Below are 13431 nucleotides of genomic sequence, written 5' to 3'. Positions count from 1 at the left end.
ATAATTTTTAATCTTCATTTAACTCACTATATTAAACAATTGGACTCTCTCCAACTAACTTTCATATTTCTTATAAAACTGCTTGACTGACTTACTAAAACTGTGAACAATTGACTTCACTAATTAATTGTGTCTATCTTCTACTAACTTTCATAATAAACTGCTTGACTTCTGACTAAAAACTTTCTGACTGCTTGACTTCAGACTAAAAACTTAAAAACTGCCATCTTGAATCCAAATCACGGGTATTTATATCTTTTGGATATTCCAGAACCATCTGGTAAGAGATCATGTTCCAATTTGTTCCATTACTTCCATATAGATGTTCTCGAAAAAAAATATCTGTTCGATCCACCGCCATAATCATTATTTCGAGAATGTTCGACCGTAAACAATAGTCAAATTCTGCACTCTGGAGAATTCGTTAATGTTCCATTGATAATTTTGTTGACATTTAGGCTTTTCAGATCAGAATAAACATTCAATTTAGTAACTAACACTCTAATTTAATAAAATACACATTTCAAACAATATAACCCCACTTATATTCGTAAAATTCTTAAAATGACACTTAGGAATGGAGGGTATAGTGTGTTGCCTAGTCACATGGCTCACTTAAAACTATTTACAACATTAAAATTACTAAAATACAACTTTTTACAATTATTATATGCTAATTTCTTAAAATGCCCTCACATAAATATATTTTTGTAAATTTCTCTAGTATATAACTTATTTAAAATAATCAAATACTTTTTTATATCTAATATTATGTAGTATATAACTTATAAATTATTTTCTATAAACCCTAATCGTATCAATATATATATATATATATATATATATATATATATATATATATATATATATATATATATATATCAGGCTTTAGACAAGGTGTGGCATGAAGCATTGCACGTTAAAATAAAGAAGCTACTGCCCCATCCCAACTTTTAACTTCTAAAATCATACCTGACAGATAAGCACTTCCAAATAAAACATGAAAGTGAATATACAAAGTTGCATCCAATAAGTTCAGGAGTTCCACAAGGTAGCGTGCGTGGACATCCTGTATTTATCATATACTGCAGAAGTGCTATCAACACGACTTACGACTGTTGCAACATTTGCTGACACTGCAGTCATTTTAGCGTCCCACACTGATCCAACATCAGCCTCTACCGACCTGCAAACTAGTCTTAACAGGGACTAAAACTGGCTAAAAGATGACGCATTAAAGTAAATAAATTGAAATCAACACACTTGACGTTTTCCCTCCGCAGAGAAACGTGCACAACTATTCAATTTATCAGTTGTCAACTTCTACAATCTGATACCGCCAAATACCTTGGCATACACCTGGATTTACGACGGACTTGGAGATAACACATATTAACTAAGCGCAAGCAACTTGGTCTCAAATTAAGAAACATGTATTGGCTCATTGGTCGCAGATCAAAATTCTCAATAGACAATAAAATATTATTATAAAAAATAATCTTAAAACCTGTGTGAACATACGGCATCCAGTTGTATGGAACTGCTAGCAGCCCCAACATATTCATTTTGCAGAGGTTCCAAAATAAAATACTGCAAGCTATTGTTGATGCTCCTTACTACGTCAGTAACGAAATCATTCAAATATCCTTTTAGAATCCGTCAAAGAAGTCATACATCGCTTTAGTGTCAACTATAGTGAAAGAGTGTCAGTGCATCCAAATCGGTTAGCCGCCCAACGAAACGTGCGCGATGCCAATGAAATCCGTAGGCTAAAACGTCTAATAACATCCGACATATCTACATCACACAGACTTTAGCTTAGTGTTTATGGCAAATGTTTATAAATTCATACAAACAATGTTTAATTTAGGTTAAGATATCTTTAAAAGATATTATTTATTGAAATGATAGTCTACATATCATTAGCTTTATTGTCAGAAAAAACTCTTATTGCCTAATAGGCAGATTGCAGATCTCTTTAGGTTTTAATAAAAAAAACGGGTGTGGCAGTCCAGTGGGACTGCCGGTAGAAGTTATACTTCTATACACGCGTTCGCCGTTAAAAATTTATATAGGAGTCAATATGCACAATCATTACATATGTAATGCTATAGGTAAGAGAGAACAGAAAGCGAAAAAGAATTAGGTATACAGGTATATGGTGTATCGTTTGCTGTATATAAACATTTGACCTGTAATAGGAGTATAGTAAGTAAATAAAGGATTAAATCAATATTTTAATGGAAATATATATTTTTATTTTCATATAATTATGTATAAAACGACTTGAATGCAAAAATTTTTTTTACACATACTCTGCAGTAAAATTCATTGTTAATTTTGTTATTAATATAAAAATACAATACAATACACTGCAACATAATTCAATATAATAATACAATACAAATTAAAATGCAATATTCATAAGTATTTAAAAATGGAAATATACGTAACTTACTTACGCATATGTTTAATTTACCATGATAAAAATATTAATAAAAAAAATGTTGTTTGGTGATACAACTGTCAAATTATCTGACATTGACAAATACAATATTTACTTGTTGTTTGTTGTGCATATAAGTACACATTTGAACTTTCTTGAGATATTAACTTGAAAAGTTTTAATTTATAATTTAACATGCCTAGCGAGGCTTGTTACTCCTGTGCAAATTTACGATTCACTCCCGTGCAAATTTCCAAAGTCGAACGCGTGTTAGAAGTATAACTTCAAAAACCAACTACTCGGATTTTGTTGTAAATTTTCATTTTATTTTAAAATTTAGCATTTTTGCGTATATTACATATATTTAATAAAATTAACGTGGGGGTTTTTAAATATTTCAAAAATAAAAAAGGAAATTCATATTGGGATTCGAACTCACATACACCAGCGTATGAACCAAACACGTAAAATATTTGCGAATTAGACATGACACAAACGTATTTCAAAATTGACAGTTCTCGATCATACAGTGATTTATTGAGATTATTTTATTATTTTGAAATACAAAAGACTAAAATAATTATGAACATTTAATAAATAATACAAAACATATCACAGAAAACAATAATAATATTAATCAATATTATACTATATATATATATATATATATATATATATATATATATATATATATATATATATATATATATATATATATATATATATATATATATATATATAATATATATAATATTAAATATATATACAAATGGAACATTTTTATTCTCGAGAGAGGAAGAGAGAGAAAATATATCTTCGGTCTCTCTCTTACTCATTATCTTACATATGTAATGATTTCACCGATTCACTCCCGTACAAATTTCCAACGTGGAGCGCGCGTATAGAAGTATAACTTCAAAAAGCATATTTAATGCAGTTCTTGGCTATATTTTACAAAGTTACGTACCTTAGACTTCGCACAAGTCCTCAATATTTGCATTATTTATGCACAATGTGCAAATTATGGATTTTGCACATTTGCCTAAGTCTAGTTGTTGCTCACTCTGTATAATCTGGAAAATCAATTATTTTCTGTAATAAATAAATTTTAATACATATTATAATTGTTATTTTTAGTCAACAATGTTGGGACTATCCCATGTACCTCTCAGAAGTACCCGAAAAGGATTTATTTGATATGATTAACATAAATGTGGGAGCAGTCACTTTACTATGCCGAGCCTTCATTCAAGACATGAAACAAAGAGGCCGAGGTGCAATAGTAAACGTCTCTTCAGGGTCGGAGTTGCAGCCGTGGCCCCTAATGGCTGTATATGCAGCCACGAAGGTTGGTATTTAAATTATAAGAAATATTCGATGAAATGTCATATTTTCATTTATTTTAGCAAAATTAAATGGTCGCAATTTCATCACAATAAATGAGTATTAATAATTATTTATAAACTCTTCACAAATTTTAGGACGTGTTGTGTATAAATAATAAAATTTTATTACCAATAAAAAAATATTTAACATAAAAGTAATAACTGTGTAAAAGTAAAATGATGTTTTTTGTTAAATTGCTTATAATAATTAACTATAAAATTCCTTACACATTAATTTTACTGTGGTGATTAAAGCCAACAATGTTATCGATATTATTATACACCAATTATATGAATGATTAAGGTGCTTCTTTATGTAAATTTCATAGTAATTAAATGAAATATTCCTAAAAAAGCTTATATAATGTCTTTATATTAGTAAATTTTTATATCTTTTTAAATTAGAAGTTCGGTAACGAATGAAATAACGTATGGTCCTAAAGTTTTGGGAAAAATTTCACCTGGTCTGATTGAGAAGCAAAATGCATTTAACAAAGATGGCCATGGAATTGAAATGTCATCAGTTATTGACATTTAATAAACAAAGCAAAATATTTTTGTTTGTGCTCTGCAAAATGTCTTATAAAATTGATATTCGTCGAGGTGTTTATAATATGGTTGGGCGAATGTCGAAACGAGATATTGTTAATATTTATCGAGATCAAAACATAAGCCAATCGACAATTTATCGCACAATCAGAGAATGTAAAGAAGGGATACCGTGTGTTAACTTGCGTAAAAGTGGCCGACCGCGGATTTTGAACCATATAAGCGAGGCAAGACTGATTGAAGCAGCTAAGAACAAAATTGGGGTCTCACAGCGAAAACTGGCCAGAAGATTTCATGTTGGAAATACTACAGTGTACAGGACCCTATCGAGTAACAATATTATCTACCGGAAAAGAAGGAAAGCTCCAAAATACACAGAGGATCAATTAGAGAGAATTCCGAGATGTTGCCCCGCGTTAAGGCGAGTGCATTTCGTCAACAAGTTGATCGTGATGGACGATGAAAAATATTTTACTTTGTCCAACTCTGAGATGAAGGGTAATGATGAGTTTTACACGAACGATTACGAAAATGTACCTAATGAAATAAAATTCAAAAGTAAGAAAAAATTTGAGGACAAAATTTTGGTATGGTGTGCAATTTCTGAGGCTGGCTTTATCTCACAGCCCTACATTGGTGTTGTTCGAGGCGAAGCCTTAAACGCAAATATTTATATTCAAAGATGTCTCTCTAAATTGCTTTAGTTTGTGAACACACATCATGCAAATGATCAAATAGTCTTTTGGCCAGATCTTGCTTCATGTCATTACGCGAGGATTACAAGGGACTAGTACGAAAATAACAACATTACCTTTGTACCGAAAGCAGACAATCCTCCCAACCTACCTCAGGCTCGTCCAATTGAAGAGTTCTGGGCAATATTAAGTCGGAAAGTCTATAATAACAAATGGGAAACACAAAATCAGGAACAGTTAAGACGCCGCATATATACAAAAACTAGAGAAATTGACGCCGAGGTCGTCCAAAGGATGATGCAACGTGTCAGGGGAATTATTAGGCAAATCGAAAATAATGGTCACTTGTGTGTCATTTGAATTTTGATTTATAATAAGGATAGTTAAGTTAAATTGTTGAATAATTTAATAAAAATATAAGATTATTGTGGTCAGAGTTATATGCTTTTGAAATTTTTCCCAAAACTTTAGGACCATACGTTATAAGAAAATCAAAAATCGAATAACTAATTTAACGAATTTGATCTTAAGAAAACAGTCATTGCCAAAATTAGACATTAAAAATATTACATTATAATATATAGAGCCACCGAAACATCATAATTAGTGGGCTATAAAATCTGTTATTTCTACGGCTTGATTGTCGCCTAGTCACCACCCTAAATGACGTGATTTGAATGGTTTGACATTGTCGATTTAAAGTTTTGACTGCACAATATTCAGTTATACAATGAATTAATTTTTAGCGGAATCTTTTTGTGACACAGCAGAACACTTGCTATTTTCAACTTCTTCTATCCCACCCCAACTTTACTGCATGTATCTCCATATATTGTTCCACTACTCTGGAATATCGATCCTAAGACTTAAAAGTAAACTTTTTATAATCATTTCACCACCTTTTATTGTGCACCTACCACAGAACCTCTCGAGGAACTCTATCACTATCATCAGCTGCCTTATAAGGAAAATTATGTCTGTTGTTGATCTGAATTGCATAAATCTAAACTGATTTTCGTATGTTCCTGTTTCTTCACGTATCGGTCTATAAATTACCCTGTCCCATATTTTCATGGTAAGACTCTATTGTTTGTGCATTGGGCACGGCTGCCATCAAAAAAATGCATAAAATAGCTGGGAGTGACGCTACACCAATTTGGTGGTTGGGAGGAGCATATAAAGGTAGTAGCCTGTAGGCAGCCTGGAGTTCAGCTGCGCTAAGGAGAGTGATGTGTTCAGTTAGTCGTCCTTTACATGGCACCAATCTGGAATGGGGCAGTAGAGATACCGGTCTACAAGGGGCTCATGATACTAGTGGAGAGAACAAGTCTGTTGCGGCGGCCTTGTAGCTATTACGGATTGTGTTCTTCTGCGCGTGTTAGCAGTAGAAAGGTGATATCTCTATATGGCAAGAGAACATTTGACTACACTCATAAGAAAAGAAGAAAGGGAAAGACCAATGGAAAGATGGCAGGAAGATACTGATCCCGGGCGTAAGGGACAGGATTACTTCCTGATGCAAGTGTTCACAGAACATGGGTGTTTCAGTGTCTATCTTTGTAGGTTCGGAAAGGCAGATACAGGCAAATGCCTATACTGCGAATACTTCGACACTGTTAGTTAGACAATACTAGAATGTTATAGATGGACACTCGAGAGAAGCAGAATATTTTTAAGCCTTGTGGTTTTTATTGTCCATGTCTCACAACCATATAATAGGATAGACCACACATTTATGACCTTCTTGCGAATATATATCGAAAGGTTTCTGTTACCCAAAACTGGTTTCCAGATCATAAAAGCCTTACGTGATATTTCGATGCTGGTTATTTCCTTTATCAGAGTCACAATCTACATTTAACCAGCTGCCCAGGTATTTAAAATAATTTACGCGTTTTATCTCTCCTTCATTAAGTCAAAGTAAATTTTGATCTATATTATTTTGTCCAACCGCCATCTACTTTGTTTTTAAATGTTAATTTTAAGTCCTCTCCGATAACTTACTTCACTGATTAGATTTACTAATGTCTGGAAATCGAATAGATACTTCGGTCAAATTATGAGACATTCTGAAAAATATGAACTTTTACTTTTGATCATTCAGGGAAAGATCCAAGGTAAACGTGGTCCTTGTAGAAGAAGAACATCATGGATAAAATATCTAGGACAATGATCGTACGGAAAATCTACTACATCATTATTTATTGCTGCTGTCAATAAAATCACGATAGCGAATATTGAGTCAACATGATATCCAACGACCGATAACGGTCATGGAACTAGAAGAAGAAGGAGATCTTGTAAATTTTCTGCAAGAACGGCTATACCGTTAGCGTATCTGATGTTGTTGATTACTTCTCCGCCTAGTGTTAATCCTTCTTGTCGATCATCTAAAGTTTCTCTAAAGATTTCTTTAGAGTATAGATTAAAAAGACAGGGTAACAAAACACAACCCTGTCTACTCTGAACCCCATATTTGATGGGTAGTTTTTCAGTACGACTATCTACATTTTGTCTATATGTATTATGTAATTTAAAACCGTTCTGAGAGTATCTGTATCTATCGAGTAGGGAGGACGAGTTAAGTCCCACAGCACTTGGGCCACAATTGATGCCAGGGGACATCTATCTTATATGGGCAGGTGTGGCCTAGGGCTAACCGAACGCATACCCTCGTTTTAACAGTAACTCAGGGCATTCACATAGGATGTGCTTTACTGTTTCAACTTCTTCTTTAAACTTCTTACATAGAGGTCTATCTACTAGCCCCAGTGTGTGTAGGTGTTTGCTTAGTCGACAATAACTAGTTAAAAACCAACTGCCAAGCATAGATTTTTTCTGGTCATTCCTTTGATGCTGAATTTTCAAGGATAGTTAGTGTTACCTTGGCAAGTCTACGTCTTTGGCCTTCTACCCATGTTTTTACTGTTTACGTGTGGGAGTGACATTTGAAGTTTGAAAAAGTGAATTTTGTGAGTGAGTTTTGTGGCTTTGATTGTGAAGAAGTAAATTTTCTCTGAAGAGTTGTAGTTGATCAACCAAAGAGATTCCAAGGTCACAAGAGTCCCTTGGTACCCAAGCAATTGGTCCATAAGTTAGCATTGGCCTAATGATAGCAGTGTAGATTCAGACGATCACCGTGGCCGAAAGGTCCCAAGTGCGTCTGTCTATATTTTCTATACCAATCAGAACGCACAAATATCCCTCTTATCTCAGTATTTTTTTACCAATCAAATTAAAATGTTGTCACAAAAAACCCAGTACTATCAAAACCCCATCAATCAAACATTTCTTAATAAAAGGTCTTTTATTTTTTCAATTTCTAAAAAAAAAGTAAATATCTACCCAAACAAATTTAATAATACTTTATACATGCGTATAAATCTTTACATGGTAAAATCTTGCATTTTAATATGCGTTAACGGCCTGTTACACGCCCAAACCGCATACGGTTTTTTATATTTTCTAATGTAGATTAGTAAATTGCTATATTTAGCAATCGCATATATTTTTCTGCTTTTTTTAACAACTATTAAACAAATTCTTATTCTACAGGCTTATATAAGAAGTTTTACAATGGCTCTTAGATACGAATATAGAAACTCCGGAATTACGATTCAACATTTGGCTCCATTTTTTGTTGACACCAAAATGAACGCATTCAGCAAGAGGCTTCAAAAAAGTTCCTTCTTAATTCCAGACGCTGAAGGATACGCCAGATATGCTATTATGACGTTGGGGAAAGTTGATGAATCCTCTGGATACTGGACGCATGGTATTCAGGTGTGTACTATTTATTAACTCTTATTTTTTTTATATTAAGTGATAAATAATGGAGTGACAACTGTGTGATATAACGCAAAAGAGGAGACAAAGCGTCTTCCTACCTATAAACTAAAATTCAAGTGAAAATGCTAAAATTAGTTAAGGAATTTTAAGCTATACAGCGTTCCACGTTAAGAAAATAACATTGCGGAGATAGGGCCATGTATTTCTTATGGACGATAGAAGCGCAGCGATGCCACGATGAACACAAGCACGATTCAGGGTTGTATAGTTTGTATTTTCGTTTTCACAGACATGAATTAAATAATTGTTTTTTAACGTAATTGACCAAAAGTGTCCATTCGAAACAAGAGATGAAAAGTAGGAAAAATGATTTGAATTAAATAAATAGTATTTACAAAAGATAATTTTATTTTATCTTATTTTAATTATAGTAACGACAGTTTATTTGTTTTTCGGTAAGAATATCATATACCATGAATCATAGAAATCAGTAGAAAATATTGCTTAGTTAAATCATGCGCTTGGAATGCATATATCTAATTACTAATTGCAACTTAAAATAATACGGTGTGCGTATGTCAGCGATTTTATGTCGTTCTCTGAGACTACATAATGATAATAATGCTTTGTGGTTCTTCAGTTGTTATTCTAACTTTACAGTTAAATGTTAATTGAAAATGGAAATTCGAAAAATATATCGACAATCTAGTAAACCGCATGCCTGAGAGTTTTGGCAACACTGATCTCCATAAGCCTAATGTTATTTTCTTAACGTGAAACGCTCCATAGTCATGTTTTAAAAGTGCTATCGTTATAAGCAAAAAAACTATAAATCTATGGCCAGAATAACTCAAACACATCAATGTAGTGGGTACCATCATTAAGACAATAAACAGTAAGAAGTTGTAAGTAACAGGAGTTAAAATAAATTGCGACGTTGCTGGTGTATACAAAATATCTAAAAAACCTAGATAAATACTAAATACCCAGATATGTACACTGTGCACATCGATTTTAAAAATCGATGCACCTTATAGTCAAAATAAAAATAAAAATGATATAATTTTTCTAATACTTTAATAATGATCTCAATAAATTTATAAAAATAAATTTTTAAGTTTTTATACTACAATATTATATTTAAATATAAATTTATGCTTAGTTGGATTATTTGAGAGCTTAGAATAAAAGAATTATTCTAAACAGAAAGATGAATAAAATATGCCATATTATATCTACCTTCAAATATTATGAATTTCAACAACAATCTAATAGAAATCTATACTGTCTATATGGATTTTACATTTTTGTTTCTTTAAAACAGATGGCGGTAAAAACATTGATGCTGTGTATGAGGTGCTGTTTTCTTCTTCTTTAAGTTCCATCTTCTATCGAAGGTTGGAAATCATCATGGCTATGCGGACTCTGTTGACTGCCGCTCTAAAAAGTTCTGCACTACTGCATTCAAACCATTCCCTTAAGTTCTTAAGCCATGATATTCTTCGTCTTCCCACATTTCGCTTTCCTCGGATTTTGCCTTGCATAATAAGTTGTAATAATGCGTATTTTTGCCCCCTCATCACATGTCCTAAGTACTCAAGTTTTCTTTTTTTGATAGCTAATATTATTTCCGCCTCATGATATTCGTAGAATTCTTCACAACAACACCAAAATTCAAAGGCGGCTAACTTATTCAGATGGACTTATTTTAGTGTTCACGCTTCCAAGCCATAAAGAAAAGTAGAGAAGCATTCTCATGCGTAGTTCTAACCTTATATCCCGACAACAACGAAACTTTTTAAATTTAATGAATGATGCAGGTGCTATTTCAATGCTTGTCCTAATTTCTTTGGTTTGGTCTACATCTGATGTTATCCATGTTCATAAGTATTTATAGTTATTAACACTCTCAATTGCAGTATCTTCAATAGTCAATTGGATATTTGCATGTGCAGATTTAGTCATGATCATGCCTTTAGTTTTCTTTAAATTTATCTTCAGTCCGTACTCATGACAGCGTTCATTAAGGCATTGCATTACGTTCTGTAAATCATTGTTGTTATCCGTCATTATTACTGTATCGTCTGCAAAATGTAAGTTATTCAAAACTTCTCCATTGATGGATATACCTTCTATTGAGTCTGAGAGCGCTTTTTGAAATACCACTTCACTGTACACATTGAAAAGTAGTGAGGACAGCACGCAACCTTGGCGGACTCCTCTCTGTATTTTGATATTTTGGGTGTACTGGTTGTCAACTCTTAGCTTGGTAGTTTGATTCCAATATAAATTAGATATAATTTTCATATCACGACTGTCAATATTTTTGCTTTTTAATATATCTACAAGCTTTTTAGGTTGAACCTTATCAAATGTGTTTTCAAAGTCTACAAAACATGTCCTGATTCATGTCCATGCATCTCTAAGCCAGCACATTCAAGCCGAATAAAGCATCTCTTGTACTCATACTATTTCTAAAGCCAAATTGTGTGTCACTAATTTCATATTCAAGAGTTTTGCTGTTTTATTTTATTGAAATATAAATAAATTTATTGTACGACATATTATAGTGTAATGTGAAATTACACAGCACTATAAAAACTAAACCATCTTATTAATTGCTAAAATGCTAATATTTTTTTGTGATTTTAGACGTTTATAACAAAAGTTGCTCCCACCTGGCTACGGATGTACATTGCTGCCCACATAAATCGTAATTTTAGGGAAGATTACTTTCTTCAGCAAAAAACAGGATAGATATTGGACTTAACAAGACCTTAGACATAGTTATATTGTGAAATAGAAACAACGACTTAAGTTTAAATTGAATTTTACATAATATAGTTTTTACATTAAAACAACAAAACAAGCGTGTTGCGACAACAAACGTCAAATTATAAGTTCAGAAAAAATAATCATTGGAACAATAATTGCAATTTTTCGGTCATGCGTGTACGTACTCACTTTATTATTTGGAGTTTTTGAGTTGTAATATATGAATTTAATGGTCGCCGGCACCGCCGCAGCGATCTAACACCTTTATTTTTATTTTATTACAGAGTAATCATATAGTTTGTAATTTGGTTACGTACTAGTAAGCGTCGGAGATCAGTTAATGATATTTCTTCTTAGTAATAAATTGATTTTCTGGAAAACGACCTGAAAAATACATGTAAAAGTCTCGACTGAAGAACAACAAATAAAGTAATGGAGTCGTAGCAAACATATGCAAATATGTAGGAACAAAATTGGGGGAAAATAAGTTAATATTAAATAAAGGAATGTATCAGAAAAATGAGTTACAAGCGGCCCAATACCGAAGTTATCTTACCAGTGAAGGATACTGGTAAGTGGTAGTTTGAGTTTTTATTTTTTGTCATTTGGTTAGTATTTTATTAAAAGTTCCCCTCCAAATCGGCAGTCCCCCACTCCAAGGTAAATGTCTAGATCCGCCACTGCATGTTGCTGTACAAAAAAAGGGAAACATCATAAAAAACACTACCAGGTTTTTTAAACTATCACTTAATAAAATAATTAGTTTATAAAATAAATAAACTACATATAAGTTTATTTATTCCCCAATCTACCTATATAAATTACTTACAAAATTAACAACGAAGAGATTAACATACAAGGAGGCCTCTCTTTAACCAGTAGAGCAGGCGGGTTTTATAAAACGATTCGGTACTACTGCCATCCTTCAAGCAGTATAAATCCTAATTAAAAAAAGAGCAAAATACAGTGTACTGTACCACTTTTCTTTTTTATACAGTACGTTATGTTTTAAATTGGACATAGACCTATAAATGGCAACACTGCGCTCCGTCGAATTTCTACGAACCTGCTTCGTTGACCCGTCGCCAATAATTTGTCAATTTACAGTGGTTGGTTAAAGCACAGAATACACCATCTAAGTTGTGTGGTGTATTCTGTGTTTAAAGCGTTAACAGGGTAGATCTTTAATTTATTTTTGCAATAAATTACAATACAATAGCAAACAATATGTCTGTTTATACTTCCTCAGAAAAAGTTCAAATAACAAAATGGTTTTATGGTGTAATTCTGGACAAAAGTGTGTAGATTTATTTTCAGTGTTTTTGTGTTTGATAGGAGACCAATTCCTTGCGTACAGTCAAAATTTATTGAAAGTTACCATTGCCTCAAAGATTGCAAAAATGTCAAGCTCAAGAAGTGTCACCCAAGAAGTGACAAATAGGGATACTGTTCAACCGTAGAATGTCAAATATTTGAGCAATAAGAGTATATTTTTTGTTATATATATATATATATATATATATATATATATATATATATATATATATATATATATATATATATACCGGTATATGGAGGAGTATCACTGAGCTGCAATCCCTTATCTCTTGCCGTACTGCTCCACCATAGGCCGATCAGACACCAGCATATTCTAGTCTAAGCCGCAGATTCATCTAGAATTTTAAACTGCTGCGTTAGACTTTTTATTTTTCTGTACACCGAGCTGGGGCTCGAACCCACATCCACTAAACCATTCGACAGTGAAGCGAATGAGAATTGGCCGCCTAGCCCG

General features: G+C 32.7%; 1 protein-coding gene across 1 annotated transcript in view; it reads left to right on the top strand.

The window, feature by feature from the left end:
- Positions 1-13109, top strand: part of LOC140445454 (inactive hydroxysteroid dehydrogenase-like protein 1) — a 121286-nt gene extending 108177 nt beyond the window's left edge. The window contains 4 exon segments of the mRNA XM_072537481.1: positions 3584-3595; positions 3598-3794; positions 8631-8858; positions 11517-13109. Coding sequence (XP_072393582.1) covers positions 3584-3595; positions 3598-3794; positions 8631-8858; positions 11517-11621 — 542 coding nt within the window. The 3' untranslated portion in view covers positions 11622-13109.
- The last annotated feature ends 322 nt before the right edge of the window (positions 13110-13431 follow it).

The sequence above is a fragment of the Diabrotica undecimpunctata genome, chromosome 7, assembly GCF_040954645.1.
Source record: "Diabrotica undecimpunctata isolate CICGRU chromosome 7, icDiaUnde3, whole genome shotgun sequence".
Classification (NCBI taxonomy): Eukaryota; Metazoa; Arthropoda; class Insecta; order Coleoptera; family Chrysomelidae; genus Diabrotica; species Diabrotica undecimpunctata.
This window is presented reverse-complemented; position numbering and strand designations above follow the sequence as displayed.